This window comes from Teleopsis dalmanni, chromosome 2 (genome assembly GCF_002237135.1).
Source record: "Teleopsis dalmanni isolate 2A chromosome 2, ASM223713v2, whole genome shotgun sequence".
Lineage (NCBI taxonomy): Eukaryota > Metazoa > Arthropoda > Insecta > Diptera > Diopsidae > Teleopsis > Teleopsis dalmanni.
In genome coordinates, this window is record NC_051847.1 from 182604953 (window position 1) to 182625564 (window position 20612).

Consider the following 20612-nt stretch of genomic DNA (forward strand, 5'->3'; position numbering starts at 1 on the left):
CCCAACAATTAGTGTTGGACATATTTCACTGTAAACGATATTCTTGTCGTAATGTGCAACTTGTTGTGAATATTAAACATGACATTTTGGACATACTTTGTTTTGGATTAGGAAGATACATGTGTAACTCATATATTGAACTAGAATAAAGTTTCACTATTTTTATTAAGTGAAAATTTTATACAAAATACATGTGAACACATCGGAACATGTATAATAAAAAAACACTTCTTCAATAATAATTATGTAGATAATTTAAAAATTAAAATTAATTTCATATTCAAGTCCATTCTAAATCACTTCATTTGTTGTCAGTTTAAATATAGAAGTGATTTAAACCTATTTCTAATATTATTCTTGTTAAGGGATGTGGCACTGCGACCGTCGGGTCTATTGTGTCCCTATTTCTAATATACTGCAAACGATATTTCTATCAGTGTATTAAGACCGGTTCTTCAAGAATTCTTCGCGTGACTGATTCTTTTCTATTCAGAACATCAGCTTTATGTTGACCTGAATAATACGGTGTTTCAGGACTCACATTAGTGAGTTTACAGTTCAATAAATATTTTAACCTGAAAAAGTGTGGACAAGTTAGATAGCTGTGTAAATTTTTCATATTTAAACTATCCAACTTTGCGTGCACCTTCGCTGACCCCATAATCTAACTAAGAACCATTCATGAAAATAACATTGTTAAAAAGAGATCCCGTAGCCTATTTTTTTATTTAATGTTCAACAAATGAAAAGCTTGTTTGACTTAATATATGAAGATTACTCATCTTTTTACATACGAAAGGTACTCTCTTATAGTTATTTGTTTTACTGTAGTTTTCTTTTCGGGTTTATATATTAAATTCTTTTTAATTTAATTGTTATTTTGTTTTGGAGTTTTACGGGTCAAGATATTTTATTGTATTGAAGCTGTTTTGAGCTAGTGCACTTAAGCACTTCTCTTTACACCTTAACTAGATTATTGTTTGTCATTTCATCAGACTAAGCAATAATTGACCTCAGATCTGCATACCTCCCCGAGGAACCTATAACCATTTTGAGATTTGATAACTCGAAATATTTCAATTTTCGATTGATAACAGTGGTTATACACATATAACCCTATGTGTATAAACAGTGATTGATAGCAGTTATAGTTAACATTACAACAAATTTTTCAATTACTGTTATAATTAATAATTATTATTATTTTTATTTTATTTCCAAAAACTACTCATGATATTTATTTGACCATATTCAGAACAACAACAGGTCAGCCATAAATTTAGTTTCTAAATAAATATATTTAATTTCTTCAAAATACAAAAGATGTAATGTTGGTAGTAAATATATTGGTATATTAATCTTCCCCATACAAGTATTTTTTACAGTTATTGTGCATATATTTATTTTAATGATCGGAACTATTGTCTGTAGAGAAGGCGTATCTGCCAAAGAGAATTTTTTATTATATCACGGAAATGTGCCAAGTTCTCAGAAATAAATTTAATATAATAAGTTTTATTTTCTATAGACCAGTAAAATTTTAATAATAATTATATACAATAGAATGCATATCTCTAAAAAGTTTCTATTGTTAAAACTTATCTGAGATACTAAGCTTAATAATAATATATAATATATTTTAAATGTTTAAAATTAACTTAAATGTGTTAATTGAATTCAAGTTAATTTTTTTCTTGATGTTTTGTTTTTGATTTTTGGTTTTTGACAATTTTTACAATTTTATTTTCAAAATAAAAATACAAAAATAAATTAAACAAAAAATAGAAAATGAGAGAACTTAGGTTGTGAATTTATTTTCATTGTCATTAAATATATATAAAAGTTGCCAAATATTAACACGAAATCTCATTAATGTTTTTGCATCTGTAATTGTTTTGAGTCAAACCTGTTCAAACTATTTTCGTTTCGTTTATTTTGCTTCGCTAACAGTTCAACGCAAAAAGTGTTTAGTATTTCCTAATCAATTAAATATTCAAATTTATTAACAAAAACTAAATGAGTTGTTTTGAAAACAATAATTTAGTATATAATTTAAAATGCTATGAGAATTATTCAAAAAAAAAAATAAATAAATATATGAACAAGACAAACACAATGCATAACTCATATACATAAATACATTTGAAATGAATTTGTTTGAAGATTAGTTTACTAGATAGATTGAGATGAAAAGTTGTAGGTTTTGATACATTTAATTTCTTTTACTTAAGTTGAAAAAATTATTTAAAAATAATATTTAAGTAATACACTTACTGAAGTAAAATATAGATAGTTCTTTATTTCAAAATATTTTAACATAAATAAGTATTATAGCTTAAATCCAAAACCTCGGTTGGAGTTACTTAAAAATATATTGAAAAAAATAAAAAATATAAAACTGACTTGATATTCGTCTGTCGGAGGTATTGGATTTATATAAATTTGCCTTCTAGCTTAAAATTATTCACAATAAAAAATACAACACTGACTTGATGCTCGACTGTCGGAGATGTTGGATTTATATAAATTTGCCTTCTAGCTTAGAACTATTCACAATAAAAAATACAACACTGACTTGATATTCGTCTGTCGGAGGTATTGGTTTTAAATAAATTTGCCTTCTAGCTTAGAACTATTCACAATTCAAAAATGAAAGTGTAAAGAGTTCAAATTATTCGTTCATGTTTTAAATTGTAATTAAAAAGTATTGAATTCATTCATAATTAGCCTTCTGCATTTCAAAGCACTAGTAATATAGCTAATCAAACTCTTCCAATCAGGATCATTTTTTTCACTTATCAAACTGATTACTTTCTCTTCCACTAAAGATTCTCTTTCAAAACAAACTTGTCTTAAAAACCCTTATATAGGACAATATTCTAAAAAATGCTGTATGCTTTTCGTTTCATTGAGGTTGCACAATGTTTAGTTTCTATTGAACTTGCCCCTGAAGAACAATATATATTAAATTTATTTTTTTAATTATTAACTAAATTATCAATTTCAAAAGATTAAAGATTAAGAAAACGAGAATGTCCAAAGTAATGTTAAGATATTTAATAATTTGGTACCCCAAAAGATAATTATTATTTTTTCTAGGTTTTGAACAATTAAAATTAATTACTGTTATTAATTATTAAGATGCAAAAATATACTTTATACTAGCAGTATAAAATTTCTTCCATTTAAGTTCGAACATAACAAGAATATTGATGAGAAAAGTTAGAGAAAAAGTACCAAAAACGGTTAGTTTTGACCTAAAATATACACTATTCCAATACTGATACAATGATTTAAACACAGAATATCTACAATTTTTTGATGACTGTAATCAATGACAATAAATTAAAATCTATAATATTAAAACAAAATGAGGACACATCAACAGGTAACCAAGTGTCCAAACTTCCGTTTACTACATACTTTGCAAAAATTCGTCTTATACTAATCTAATAGTCACCGTGTTACCGTTCAATCTCTATTTTGGACAAATTTTGACGGAATAGAATAGAATTACAATTTTCTTTTAATTCTCTTTCTTTAATTTGCTGTTTCTAATTTCTACTACTTTGCTATTTTTTGGTTTAATATAAGATATTAAGTGCAGTATTAAAATAAAAATTAGGTAAACTCGTTAACTCAAATACATTAACACTTAAACCCTGTAATGACAATATATTGTATACAGCATTATATGACAGTATTATAGATATATCGTAGACCTAAACCAAAATTTATTAAAATTCTAAAGAGAACTGCAATTTAAAGCTACAATTATCGTGTAATTAAATCAAAATAAAAATTGAAAATAAAATTCCAACTGACATATAGAAATATAGGTGGAAGCAGTGGCGGAACTAAACTGGCGCTGGACACCAGAATTGCGAGGCCCCTTTCATTACAGAGTTATAATGAGTAACTAATTTACATTCACTAATACGACGAAGCATGTAAGAATATTTTAATGCTAATTAAATTAAGATAAACACCAATTAAAATAAATGAACGGTCTTAATCAATTTTAACTTTGAGAAGCTTCTTTTCGTAGAAGCTGTTCTGACTGAAACTGTGAACATAATTTTTATTACTATATAAACATTAGGATATATTTCGGATATAATTAATGCCATATATGAAACCAAATTTTTCATTATATGCTTTGAATCCACAGTCGATAACTTTTTGCGATGGCCCTGTGCGCCTGAGGCCATCGGCGGTTGCCGACATCGCTGATTCCTAGCGCCGCCACTGAGTGGAAGATTATATCTTTCAACTATTTGAATAAAGCTATTAAGGTTGTTAATGGATATCAGATGTCTTATAATAGATGGTTGAGAGGGTGACGTAGGTGACTTAGGTCTTCCAATGCAATGGTTTGTTTACAAAGCAACTGTGAAAAGAGAAAAATAATAATCTTATTTTTTTCTTTCTAAATTGAGAAGTCAGAATCAGTGGGTGGGTACAAGTAATGATATAACTATTCAAAAAGGACGAAAATTTTATATCAATCGTGACAGTAACTTTTATTAAAAAATTGTATTTATTTAATTTTGTTAATTTATAAGTTAAATAAATTTATTCCTATTTATTTAATTTATTTATTTATAAGTTAGCTAAATATTTGTATTCAATTTTATTGTTTTATTTGATTCTTTCCTATTTCATTTCATTCTATTCATTACTGTTAACTAATTTTAAGTCTGTTTATTCTTTTGCTATACTTATCTACTATACTTGCCGGAAGAAACCTAACAAGTATCACTTTTAAATCTTTTCCTAGGTATAATTAAATTAAATTGTAATTAAACAAGTAAACACTATACATTAAGCTTTAGATAAAATATCGCAATTTCTATACAAAAACAAAGAAGCCGATAAAAAATTAAGTACTAAGGAAAGATTTTAGAAACCTAACTTAAGTCTCAAACTGACATAAGTACAAATTAAGATATACAGTAAAGTAGAGAGAGAGAAAGAAAGATGAATAACTTAAATATGACTTAAGTCAATATGGCCAATTCGTTTCTGCATATAATTAATAATAAAATATTACGAGGACATATTGTGAGACCTCTTATATAAAAATGACAAAAAAATGACTACACTGATATAGAAAATATGGGTGCGAATATCATTTCCGAGGAACGCCGATATTGCAACGAATTTTAGTACAAACAAGAACTTTTTTCGCTATGCTATATCTATAGGTTACTAGATAGATCTTTCAGGACGCAGTGCATGTACAGCCTATCTATAATAATAATAATTATATAGATTACTTCTCATTTAAAGCTGTGAAATTTTTACATTGATGAAATAAACAGAAACTACTTTCTCCAGATAGTGCATTTATTCGTTGTAGGTATTTTCCATATGAAAATTCCCAGCTTTAAAGCCCGAAATCTTCAAAACTAGACTGTGTTGACATATAGCGTTAGCGAAAATGTTGTTTAACATAGCTGATATTGCTCAATTCCATTAACAAATAGGCATGCCCGAGAACTGGGAATATGTAACTTATAAATATATTATTATATAACAAATATATTAAAATTAATATAATATAAGGAAGCCATCTTTTATTTTTACAAACAAAAAAAAACATTCTCATGCCATGCCTAGCTAATACAAAAAAGTTTTAAAGTTTTATATTAAAATCTTTTAAATAATACTCAATTAATACTACGAGTAACTTGGTATTTATAGCCTGGTATTTATTAGATTTTAAAAGTGCTTCTTAAACTCCCCTTGTGGATATTTGTAGCACATTTTATTACTTTTATGGTAGTATGTTTATGATACCCACCATATGCTTAATTTTGTTATCATAAAAAATACAGATATTCTTTATAAATTGATTTCAGAATTTAAATAGTATAATGAATATGTTAAAGTATTCATTAAAATGTGTATAAATTATATTAACCATAAACTTATGTAGGCCAATGCCTAAAAAAATCATATGTTTCCAAATTACGAGTTTGCCAAGTACTATGTATAAAAATTAATTCGAGGCAGTAAAGTCAGAGAGAAAACAATTTTCCACCTCATTTCTTCGTCTTAAAATGGTAGTTAATTGAAAATTTATTTGACATTTCGGTCAAAATGAGCATTAATTATTCAATCAATAAAACTGTATTGAATATTGCAGACCATTAACTTCAATGTGGAACGTCACATGTGGAAAGGTATATAATTAATTATAACATGTATCTTCATTTAGGAAATATTAAATTATTTCCATATAAGTAAGAGTATGTTAATTATACACATTAATTTTAAAATCAGAACATTATAAATTTTTTATTATTTTTTTTCAGTTGAAATTAAATATTTACACATCTGGCTCTAATTGTTAATTTTCATACTTAGATTCTAGAGTATTTCTTATTTCAAAACGAAAATTCTGAAGTATTTCGTATTCCAAAATATTTATATAAATTTAAATTCAAAATACACTATAAATACACTATATTTTTTTAAATAATCAATTTTATACATAACGTGAATACTATATATAATATGTATAGTATATAATATATGTAATATAATATTATAATAAATGTAAATATATATTTATATATACAATATACAAACCCAAGACTAATATATTTGTAGAAAAAAAAACTAATATAAAATAATATATTTAATATACCACTAACATAAAACTAATATGTTTGTAGAAATAATAGATTGTTGAAATTTTTATCCATAATTTGTTTTAAATCAAATTTATTTTTAATATAATATTCTATAATTTTAAGTCTAGAAATTTATTTATGTATTTAATAAATAAATTTAATTGAAATCAATTTAACTTTAAAAGTAGTAAGATACTTCTGTAGAAGCTAGTAGAATGATGGTATGGAAGAAACCATTCAGCTCTCTCCAAACATAGAGTGAATTGCATTAGAGTTTTTTGCTTTGAGAAGTAGATAGAACTAAATTGAACCCATAAGTATTGTCAATTAAATTAGATGATTTAATAGAAATTGTTGAAGAGGTTGAAACAAATATTCTGAAATTGATGTAAGACTCAAGACATTCACTGCTCGAAACTGATATAATAATAATAAACAAAATTTTGGGATGAATGAGATTTCCATAAACTACTATAATTTTTTTAACTTATTTAAGTACATATTGAACTGCCCTGATAGCACGATATGTGTGTACTATTTGTATAACTACAGCACTCAGTGTCTGAGTTCAAATTCCATGAAGTTCTATCTAAAAAAAAAGCTTATTTAAAAATGCTATAACTAATCTGTTAAAAATTCTTGGTGGCTCAGAAATAGAGAACTCCTTAAATTCTCAATAATATCTACTACAAAATCAATACGGAGATTAAACACTATTTAGTGTGGCTATAGACCAATAGATCAATGAACGGCCAGCTAAATTAACCTAACCTAAGCATATATTAGGTAACAAATTTGAAAATGACCTATGGACTTAGAATTGGTATATAATTGAAGCAATCTGAATGCAGCAATGTGTATAAAGCATATTTAAGATTTTTATTTTCATATATATTTATAATTAAATGATTTTTTTCTTGGTAGATTAACACTTTTTATTTTAGTAAATATCAAATAAATAAATAAAGTAATTATCTTTTTGAAGTTTAAAACGAATTAGCCGAGCTATCCTAATTTAAATACAATTTTTATGAAATCTTACTGAACCTACTTGTTCAAAATCTTTTCAAAAAAAGGAAACAAAATAATAGTATCTTTAAAAATAATAAATTTATCAATTTTTATTGATTATTAAATTTTTTTTGGACAAGACAAAAATTTTTACTATTGCCCTTTTGTTATTGCATAATAAAAATAAAAGGATAAATACAGTTAAATAAAAATTGGCGAAATATAGAAATACTGGTTGTAAAAGACATTAACTAAATATAATCTTAGCATAAACGATAAATATAAGAAAAATACAATTGATTAACAACGTAATGAACGTTTAGAATTGTAAAAATTTCGGTTAGCAACAGATTGGGTTAATGAAACGAGGCACTAGATGAGTTGAATTTGAAAGAACACAAAAACTGTGATTAAACGGAACAAAGTACAGGGCAATACTAGTATATAGTTATTAACAACAAATAAATATTCAATGGTAAACAAATATATTTTACAATATAATGAAAATATCTAATTTTAATTACTTCATTTTTCAAATTGTGTTTCACTGACAAAACGATTTTTTTATACTTTTTTTCAAACTTAAGTTTTATTTTAAATTATTTTAATTTTTAGTTTTTTATTAACAGTTTCATATTATATATTTAAATGGTAAATTACTTTCTCTTATTTATAAATTTATTTAATTTTAATATTAATTTTTCATTTTCATTATATTCATGAACATCATTTCCTTTGTAAATAATATTATTTTATTTATTTATTTGTGACATTGCACAGATTTGAGTAAACACATCTAAAATCATTTTCTAATTATTTCTGCACACTTTATATAGTTTTTTTTGTGTATCTTCAACTTTTGCATATAAGAAACTTGTTCTAGTTGCAGTGCACTAGACATTTCAGTATTATTAGCAAAAGAAAATGCGAGTGTTTTTATAGAACTCAGCAGATTTTCATGCAAAATTGCACCTGAAAGTGACACACAAAATAAAGAAAATGTATTTTTCTATTTTTATGTTTTTTTATATACATATATTTTCTTTATATGATGCGATATTTCTCACAGTGTTGTTATATTATATATACTTAACAACACTTAACAAGTGTGGCAGTATCTAACACTTACACAATTTATGTATGTATCTTATTATCTTTTTCAACTAATGCAGTTTGTTTTTTTATTTTACAGAATTTGCTAGTTATTTTTATTATTAATTAAAAAAACAATTAAAAAGTAGAAATATATAATTTAAATTAATAGTGAATAAATTATAAAACAAACGTTTAAGAGTGTAAAAGACATAGTGTTTTTATATATGCTTTTATCTGGGCCATATTGTTATACCTATAATTTGATTTGAACTATTATTGTTAGATAGATACACCATAACTATCTAGCTATGAAGGGAAAGGGAGTCGTATAAGTCATATCTATAATTCATTAATAAAAATTTCCGAGATTTCAACATCTCATATCGTTATTTGATTGCCGTTATTGATTTGTACAAAAAAGGGTCCAATACCTATTTTGGAAATCATCTTGTTATCAAATTTCGACTAACAAATGGGATGAAAGTGAAGCATAGCCAGGGTTATGTCTGAAGGCAGAAGGGCATATCTTAGAAAATGTTTAGTGAGAGTGAAGTAGTATCGTGAAAATGGTACAATACCTATTTTGGAAATAATCTTGTTATCAAATTTCGACTAACAAATCACATGAAAGTGGAGCATAGTCAGAATTATGTCTGAAGGCAGAAGGGCATATCTTAGAAAATATTTAGTGAGAGTAAAGTAGTATCGTACTGGCAGGATTATGTCTAGGGGCAGAGAGGCATATGTTACAAAATATTTAGGTAATGTTTTTGTACTGCATTATCAGTATATTATGTTATCAAGAAGAGTAGATCCATCCTGTGTGCCCTCTCCTGTATGAATCACCGATCTCAGAAATTACCTACATAGTGTCTATATGTTTAGTATAACATCTAACTGATATGAGTGTTACACATTTTATGTATTCAGTTTGTCTGATTTTATAACTTAATTGACATACTTTTATTGTTGGATTTGATTACACTTAGGTGTTAATATTTTTTACACATAATATCTTGTAGCCTTCAATTAGAATGAAAAGTTAATTCATATTTTGAAACTACATTTTGGGTTATGGATTTGATAATTTTATAGTTCCCAAAAATCTGATCCATCTGCCGACTGCTATTAGACTTCTGTATTATACTTGAAATCTGAGTTAAGCTACGTGAGGTTGTATGTCTGTTTTGTGGAATATCAGCATTTACAATGCCATGTTATTCAAATGATGATATGACGAATAGTCACAACGTTTTTGCACTCTTTTTGGTCATGACTATGAAGGCTTTTATGCAGATAGTCAAATCACAATTATTAATTTTGCACTTTTTGGATACATCTTAATTGTACAGAAATGTAAAATACATTTAAATTCTGAGTCTTATTACTGAATAATACTATAGTGATCAGAGTATGAAAAGTTATAGAAAGTCTCGTCACCATGACCAAAGTTTACTCCAAGCATCACTTTAAACATACACTCAGAAAAATATACTCTAACCACATATTAGTAAAATTGACCTGATCATTTTGATAGAGAAATTAGTAAGAAAATCGAGTAAAAATATTTTAATATTTTATTAGAAATTTGTTTAAATCAATAAAATTATACTTATATTTTACTAATAATAGAAAAATGATTCATTCATTAGCTTATATATTTTTAATAATTATTTTTTAATAATTAATTGATATTTTCAACAAAATATTTTAAGTCTTAGAAAAGAATGAGGTAATTTTGTTTACTTAAAATATGTAATATTTAAACAATTTCATTGTATTATAATTTAATGAACTTAAATGCTTGAAGTACTTATATTTTAATGACTAAAGTAACAAGTTGTTAATAGCAACTTAATAGAGAGAAATGCAATTGCAGCTTGAAAGTACTTAGAAAGTAAAACCGATAACAATTGATAAGAGAATATTTATAAATCATATTCAATTTTTATTTATAAATGTTTTTTTTTTGCACACTTTAGCATTCAAAGTTTGACAATTGAGCACCTGTTATCAGCAAAAAAAATAAATATGAAAATATAAATAATAATAAATAAAAAAAACTACCACTTTATATACGCAACAGTTAAATGAATTTATTTAAACAAATTTAGACGTCAGCAGAGCGAGCAGAGCCGGCAAAAAGTGCTTTCTGAAAGGAAACTAATGCAAAATTCAATATTTTGCTGCTACTGGTGGCTCTGCTTCTGCTGCCGTTGCTGCTACTGATGATGACTTCATTGCAAAGTCTCACTTTTAACGCTGCTACTGCGGCTTTTATTATTTTGTGTTAGTGTTTCTACTTTTTTATTTTTTATTGTCGAGTAAATACAATAATAATTCACGCAACAACAATAACCGAGTAAAATCATTTAATTTATTAAAGTTTATTGTTGTCTTTTATTGAGTTTGTTTTTGCTTTTGCCTTTTCTCTTGATAATCAGCAAATGAAGCGTGCTCTAATTTAACTGAACGCGTCTTCGACTTACGTATGTGACATCATTCAATGATAACAGCACCCGGAATGCAATATAATCAATGAATATTGACAAGGGCTTGGGGTAGCAAATTTTGCATTACGTTCTTTTATATTACCTATCACATCTTACCACTTCATATTATTATTTTATTTTTCAATTAGTAAATTGAATGTGTGATAACTGTATCACTAGTTTCAGTGATAAGAAAGGGAAAATAGAATGATTTGACTTTTAATGTGACTAATAGTGCGTTTACACTATCACAATTAAGTACACAAATGTGCAGCAATTACTGCAATTTTTCATAGCATAACCATTATTTATTGTTTTAATGACCAAATTTTATTTATATAAAATTTAGAGTACCATACCCTGAAGATGCGCTAATGAGCTTCTTGGGAACAAGGCCGCCACTCCAAGCTACCTACCCTACCTACCTACCCTGTAGATGACTACAGACTATAGTTGAAATAATGATTACAATAAAATGAATTTTTTTTTAAATAATTTTAAAAGTACTATTTTATTTAAACAATTGACCAATTGGCCCATTCAAATATAAATAAAAGTATAAAAAATAAAAATATAAATATAAAATATTTAAACAAAAAAGTTCTAATGAGGTTCAGGAAATGCATAAGCTATTTAATATAGTATAAGATATTTAACTACAAACTAATCTTTTTTACCAATTAAAAAACAAAATATTTAAATTTTTATGTTAATCTCTTCTCAACGAAAGTGGCTCGTCTTATGATGAAAAGGGATTATTTAAAAGTTAGAAGGGTTAAAATAGAAATGAAAATACAACAACAAAAATTTTTAGTTAATGGAAATGTTTGTATGTTATTAATACAAATTTCTAAAAAAAAGTATAAATACTTTTTTTTTAATTATTGTGATTAGGATGTTCTTCTCTTAACATATTGAAAAAGTTTGTGATAGATTTTTATTTTCCAATGTTATTTTTTTCTCTAAATAATTATTCTTTTAAAATCTCTATATCTATAATATGTATATGATATATCAATTTACTATGTTAAGGCTAGTTGAGTTGAGTCAGTGCACCTGAGCACTTTTACTCTCTATTAACTGCGAGGTTTCTACAAAACCCCTCTTTGCGTCTTGACTGGATTATTGTTTATCACTTCATTAGACTAAGCAATAATTGACCTCAGATCTGCATATATCCCCGAGGAGCCTGTAACCATTCTGAGTTTTGATAATGCGATGTTAGTAAGTCTGTCAGATTTCGCAAATAATTTCAGGGGTTTATTCTTTATGTATTTTTTGATAGGATCAAACTTGATGTCCATGAGGATGATCTAATGTACCAAGGAACTTTGAAAAGTCTTCTCAGAGCCTGGCTTTGTGCAATTTCTAACTGGTGAATAGTAGTGTTTGAAGCTTTGCTAAACGCTACACAACCATATAGAAGGACAAATTATTTGGTTATGTATTAGTTTCCTGTTCTTTGCATTGTTTTCATTTCTAAATAGCGGTTGGAGGTAATGAAGAATTTTGGCGCAGCTAATTCTTTTCAGTTGAACATGTTTAAGCCATGTGAATCGTTTGTCCAACGTGATGCCGAAATATTTAACGCTATCCTCCCAGTTTATCACCATATCACCCACTCTCACTCTTGACGGATTCTGTCTCCACTTACGCGTTATAAACAGAGCCTTAGTTTTTTTTTTTTTCAATTTATATATCTATAATCTATATTTATCTATAATCATAAAGTCATAGTGCATAAGGTTCATAGTATATAAGAGTAATAATACATAACGTTCATAGTATACATATAAGAGTCATAGTATGTAAAAGTAATATAAGACTATGTTATTGCCATTTTATGACCATGTATGCTATAATGATAAAACCATCATAGCATGCTTAGTATCATTAAAGGGTTAATTTAATATTACAAAAAAAATCCATTACCATTTAAAATACAAAAAAAAATTAATTGAAATGAATAAAAATGCACAAAATGCAATAAAATAAATTTGAAAGAATTCTTTATGAAAAATATTTTAAATGTATAATATAATTTAATTAAATAAAATATTTGAACTAAACGTTTTGGAATTTCAACAAAAATTTTTAACTAATGTGCCTGGAATGTTTTAAATGCTGCACTACTGAGGCGATGATGTCACATGTCACATGCCACATGAATACCAGTAATGACATCAATTAAAGGGAAACGCACAGCCTAAGTATCTGAGAGTAGTAAATAAATGCTACTCGCTATAATATCTCAACTGCAAGTAATAATGCAGTTTTTAATAGACTTGAAACAGACAATTAACGAGTACACTCGACGTTGTCATATAAGCATTTAAGTCCGCTGATAAATTAAATTGTGTTGAGAACTACTAAAGCCAATTTCGTTCATTGAATTTGATTCTTTTTATCGGACGAATTATGCGTTTGTGTACTTTGCAAAAAACTGCACAGATTGGTTACTGCAATTAAGTGAATCACTTTATTGTGCCTTAGGCGCACGCATAAGATACAAAATATTTTAGAAAAAAGAGCCGACGACTTTGATGACATCAGATAAAAAAAATTGCATTTACAATTGCATAATCGTAATTGTCACACTTCGAGGTTAGTGAACTCGTTATGTTTGCTCGCCATAATTACATATAAAAATGCTTATATCTTTGTATTTTCTCTGGGTATTTTTCCCACTAAACATGCTTAATGCTAACAATGCACAAATGTCAAAGAGTTTATAATTTTCTTTGATTTAATGCCATCATACCCCGTAATATCTGCGCTGCACTTGACAATATTTTCTGCTCTCCTATGTTTGTGCGATGGAGCGTATGAGCAACATTGCTTCCGCTTACGGCACCGTTGCATTTTTTGGATTTTTCTGCAACGAATTTTCAATTTTATTCTGAACTTCACTTTTTAATGGGAGCGATTATCCTTTTCAACTCCAATAATCCGCCCGCACTTCAGACATTTGCAACGACAATAAAACCGATGTTGGCGTACATTCAACAAATTCTTTGTCATGTTTTCCTTTTATTTTTTTTTTTTGTGTACTCTTTTGTACTTGTTTTTGTCATATTGTAAGATATTTCAAATAATAATGGCTTCGTAAATCCTGTCTAGGAGTTTTCCTGATTTTTTTCTAATGTCTGCCTGCCTGTACGTCTGATAATATCATATATATTATGTGTAGCTTTTAGACGTTAGTTGATTAAGTTTTTATAAATTGTAAAATTTTTGTTCTGGGTGTGTCCTTCATGTCTGCATTTCAGTAATGCACTTGGGTGTGTTTAGCGTGAATTTCATAAAACCATAAAAATCCTTTTAAATTTAAAGTTATTATCATTATACTGCTATGTTAGCGTTCTCATTCTTCACTTATATGTCCCTAATTACTGAAAAGTAATCATAACATAATCACGCTTTCATGAATAGAGTATGTGTCAAATAAGCAATTAGTCGAGCTTTAATAATATTTTGACTCATAGTTATAACTGAAATACACTTTATATAGGTATAAACACTGCTTCTAAATCGCTATTAACATAATTGTATGGAATTTAAATTGCTTTATTGGAACAAAACTTAATGGAACTTAACTTCTAGAAATAATGTATTAAACAAGTATAATACTATAAGACTACCACTATTAATTTCTTTTTAATTAGTGGTTCTGATAATCAACTTAAGAAAAAAAAATCTCCTAGAAAACTAGACTCTAACCACATACTAGTTAAATTAATCTAAACATTTTGTTAGAGAAATTTTAGCTCATGTGATAAAAAAGTTATAAAATCCAAGATGTGATATAGTTAAACCAATATGAACCATCGAATAAAAATATTTTGATCTGAGATTTAGTTAATATCAGGTTAAATCAACCAAATTATTTTTCTGAGCATTTCCATTAATTCAGATTTTAATGTAGTTCTTATTTTAATATATTAATTTGACTTAGACATTAGGTAAGGATTAAAACATCATTTAAATATACTCTATCCCACATCTCACAATACTTAATCCTTTTAAAATAATTTACGATAAATTATAAGCACATAGCAGACATTACCACGGTCATAGCTTGACGAGTGTTCCTTTTTCATTTTCTAAGGTATAAAATTTTAAGGATTCTCCACATAAATTCGATACTTTGTATAACCTCACAATAAAAGTGACAAATCACATAATCTCAATGTCAAATTTTCATCATCAAAAGATGAAATTACATGAGATATTTCAAAACGTTAAGAATTTGAGAATTATTCATATAAATACGATTCTTAGATTCTTAATAAGCCTGCACAAAAAAAAAATTTTAGTACTAACCTAACCTTGATGTCAAACTCACATCACGATATGTGCAAAAAGGTGTAGAACTTAGGGATTGTCTATATCAATTCAATCTTTCGCTTAACTCCATAAACGAAAGGTTTAGTAGTGACAAATGGAATGATATTGGTATCTAAACTCACCACATCATGCAATGACATGACTGGAAAATTTCATCCACAGCAAACCCAAAACATAATGAATTATGTCTAGTATTATCCTCTTAAAATAACACATCTTTCACGTACATATGTACAATTTTATACCAAAATTGATGTCTTGAAGCGTTTAATGAGATCTTCAGAACGAATGTCTTACCACACAATGACCTTTGTAAATGCAATCATCTTTATACAATTAGTTTGGATTTTCACTAACCCATATGCAAAAATTTAGCCAGATTAGTAAATTCCGTACTGAAAATAATTAGTATAGCCCAACCACCCTATGACCTAGACATTTTTTAATCCTTATATTTAAATAGATATTTTGCAAAAAGATGAAATGAAATTATCAAAAATATTAAAAAAATAATTATACTAACACCATTACTCCATATTTGCTATTAACTTTGAGATATAAGTTCACCCAAATCCTCTAAGTCGATTTCAATGAGGTGTGATCATTTCCTTCTAACAGCCCACTACACAACTGCGGTTTTAGTAGACCAGGTTAGAGAATATATACATAATAATCTTTGATTCTCACAATTACCTACAACTCTTTTAGAAGTTGAAGTGTGTATATAATGATCTCCCTACGATTCTCACAGTAACTCCATCCTCTTCAAAAGTTTAACCTTCTTTCTTATCTTTTCTTTAGTTTATTAACTTCTACTTTTACTCATGACTACTGAGATGAGGTTCTCAGAAGTTTAATGATTAAAATCTTCATGTTCATTTCTAAAAAATGGTTCAATGGGCTGGAGTCTTTCGCAATGGATTTTAAAGCTCTAAATTTACCAGACAAAAAAAATAGAATGTACAAAATAAAAAGATTTATATTTGCCATTCATGATATTGTATAAAATTAGTATTCCTAAGAACGATTAATCTGTCTAAATAACGAACTAAGAACAATTTGCGTTTGTGTATAGAATTTCAACAATTTGATCAACATATTGCCGCTTTAGTACGGCTTCGAATTACACTAAATAAGAGGATGAGTCCAGTCAAATAAGGTTCCTACGAAGCTTACTATATGTACTTTCTGACGTTAAAAAGATTTATTTCATAAATTTATTTCATAATTTATTTCATAATTTATTTCAGAAAAATTGATTTCAAAATCATACATCAGCTTAATTAGCCGGAAGACTAGTTAATTAATTCTTCTACCTTATTGGTTTAACAGCACATTGAAAAACAATCATAACATATAACCTATAAGAACCTATAAGACAATATTCCTCATAAACCCCTTTTATAATAGGTCTAATAAAAATTGGAAATACTGATTCTACCGAAATCTATAAAACTTAGACATTCACAGTAATCAATAAAAGTGATTATCAATAAACACTGTAATGGTTGACTGAATTAAATGTTTTTCATACGTATTTAGCAATTATATTATAGAAAATCATCGATTCTAATTATTCTATCGATAATTATTGAATATTACTCATTTTAACATTAATTCAAAGCGTTATTGAGAAACTTATCATATCCAACTTCAATAATTTTACTTTTAATTATTTTGTTATTTGTTGAGAATTAAATTCCTAATTTAAGTGATTATTTGCATTATTTAATTAATCCATTATAATCCATGTTATTTTAACATACATAACAATATGTTTACTTTTGTTTAAGACATATTTCTTAAATTAATTTATTATGAAAAGTATAACTCAGAAATTATTCATCCCTAATAAAGAAAATAATTTTCGATTGATTATCATAACAACAAATTATATAGGATGTATGCGAGTTGGGCTAAGTTGATGCTAAACCAAATGAGAGATTTTTTGGGATATTTTGCACTGCACACAGTTAGCCATTTATCAACACATCATTACATTATCGGCACAATTTAGAATTTTCCTCGTTTAGAACGCAACTTAGCCTAACTCGCACACGTCCATAATACCTATAATCGACAACCTTGCAGTATTAGACACCTAAGATCTCGAACTCACAACCCCGTTAAATAAGATTTAGCAAAATGCCTTAAACCAACAACAAAGTGCAGCTTATATATAACATACAATATAATATTTGTATTTTAGAATATTATTGATTTCAATTCTTTATACAATATTTATAATAAAAATTTTTGATTATTAAATTGACTTCCACAAAAATCAAGGAATACAATTTAATAAAAGACAGTAAGTAATAATGAAAAACCAACAAAAATGTATCTTATTTAAATCAATTTCTATTTGAAATAAAAGATTCTTTCTAATAAATCAAAAATTATAAGATGTAATTTAAGCGAACCACACTAAGCTTCATTATATTCTACAGTGTCATGCTTTTACGGTACAATTCCTTATTTTACACTTACTGTACCATGTCATAAGCCTTAATACGCATTTTGTTATTATTTCACAATAATTTTTGTTCCTTGAAGATATTGTTTTTGTTTTTATACTCGTATTTTTTGTTCGTACCTTTTTGTTCTGCTTGTGACTGCATTTGTTGTTGTTTAACATCCATTTGCGTTTGTTGCAATTGGGCTGGTGGTGGCTGTTGTTGTTGTTGCTGCTTTTGGTCCTGTAACAAATTCTGTTGGTGTTGTTGCTGCTGTTGTTGTTGTTGTTCCAATTGTTGTTGTTTCACAATGTTATGTGAATCATCTAGAATGTTTGCTGCTGTTATTGTTGTATTTGCGGTGGGAGCTACAGGAGCCGCAGCTTCCATAATAGAGCTTTTCTCCATGACATCCGCCATATTGGAATAATATGTTGTATTTTTATACTATATATAAAAAATTTTTTTTCAAACACTTAACTTCCTCTTCTTTTAAAAGCCGAAGTAATGATGCAAAAGCACGCAAAAGGATTTTACAGAATTGAACGGTGGATTTTTTATTTATAATTTTTAAAGTATTATGTGTGTATAGAATATTTTTTGAATATATAGAAATATATTTATTTATATTTTTTTTATAAATATTAAAAATTTTACTTAATTTGTGTATCACTTTATATATGTATATTTATATAGACTATTTATTGGAATGTTGTTACACTTGCCTCACTGGAAAAAAAATTAAGTCGTTAACACTTTTTGCCGAATATAAAATCAAATAAGAACAAAAAAATTAAAAAAATTGGAATAAAAATACGTAAAATTAATTTAATTTGAAAAAATATCAAAAATATATATTTTTTCAAAACAAAGTTATATAGTATATTGAATTCTTATATCTCTTTTGAACTAAGACTTTGTTTAAATTTCTATTTAATTACTGTTATTTGTTTTTAATATTCACATTTGTTTCAAAACTTGTTTCAGTTTTGAATATAAAATTTATGTGTTAAATAAAATTTCACAATCTAATTTTAATCAATTATTTTATATATGTATTTTACACCTTTAAAATAGTTGCAATGCGAGCCGAGGAATCTTTTTAGTCTGTTATCTCGAATTCAACTGATATTCAAATGCAAAATAATTTTTAATTAACGTTAAAGCTTTGAGAACGCACAAATGCCCATACACCGTAAAAAGCTTTTTTAGTACAAACTCTCTTATCAGCACTAAAATGTAAGAGACGCCATCTATTGAATTATTTGTAAAGTAAACTTCACAATGCTTTTATGTTTCGTTAAAAAATTTAGTACTGCTGTCGTTTTTACGGAAAGAAAAGCTTTCAGTCGTACAGTTAAAAAATTTTATTTCAATTGTTTAATATTAGACATAATAATATTTCACTAAAAAGTATTTTATTACACAATATTTAATTGAATTAATTTAATAAAATATTTTATCAAAAAGTATTTAATTATTAAATAGTATTAAATAGTATTTAATTAAATAATATTTCATTAAGAAATATTTTATTAAAAAATATTTTATTAAAAAATTTTTTATTAAAAAATATTTTATTGAAAAATATTTTATTAAAAGTATTTCATATAAAAATATTGTGTTAAGAAATATTTTATTAAAAATTATTTTCTTATAATATATTTTATTAAACAATATTTTATTAAACAATTTTTTATTAAAAAATATTTTATTAAAGAAAATTTTTTTAAACAATATTTTATTAAAAAATTAAATTTTATTAAAGAAAATTTTTTTAAACAATATTTTATTAAAAAATATTTTATTAAAATTTATTTTATTACAAAATGTTTCATTAAACAATATTTTATTAAAAGTTTTTCATTTAAAAATATTTTGTTAAGAAATATTTTATTAAAAATTATTTTCTTATAAAATATTTTATTAAAAAATATTTTATTAAAAAATATTTTATTAAAAAATATTTTATTAAAAAATATTTTATTAAAAGTATTTCATTAAAAATTTTTTATTGAAGAATATTTTATAAAAATCATTTTCTTAAACAAATATTTTATTAAAAAATATTTAATTAAAAAATATTTTATTAAAGAATATGTTGTTAAACATTATTTTATTAAAAAAATATTTTATTATAAAAAATTTTATTAAAAAATGTTTCATTAAAATATATTTTATTAAAAAATATTTTATTAAACAATATTTTATTAAAAAATATTTTATTTAACAATATTTTTTTAAACAATATTTTATCAAAAAATATTTTATTATATAAAATTTTATTAAAAACTGTTTTATTAAAATATATTTTATTAAAATATATCACCATTAAAAACGATTTAACCAGTCTTATTGTGCTTATGTAGGCACAAAAGATATTGGATGATATCGATATAGTAAATAAAAACTATAATCGTTCCTATTATATCGAAAATACCAACTAAATGGGTTCATAACATTTTATAAAATGGAAATGATAAAAAATTATCAGCAAAATAGGTGTCACGATTGAAAATGGTTCAATTCTGTAATTCCGAGTAGAATTTCAAACAAAATGTTTTGTTTAA

General features: G+C 25.9%; 1 protein-coding gene across 4 annotated transcripts in view; it reads right to left on the reverse strand.

Moving 5' to 3' along the window:
- The window catches only part of LOC119679042 (microtubule-associated protein tau), a 61195-nt gene extending 42027 nt beyond the window's left edge, over positions 1-19168 (reverse strand). For all 4 annotated transcript variants that reach the window (XM_038091188.1, XM_038091191.1, XM_038091189.1 and 1 more), the window contains exons 1-2: positions 19109-19168; positions 18183-18771 (exon numbers count right to left, since the gene is read on the reverse strand). In XM_038091188.1, the coding sequence (XP_037947116.1) occupies positions 18183-18462 (280 nt within the window). In that variant the 5' untranslated portion in view covers positions 18463-18771; positions 19109-19168. The remainder of the gene's footprint in view (positions 1-18182; positions 18772-19108) is intronic.
- Between the last annotated feature and the right edge of the window lie 1444 nt (positions 19169-20612).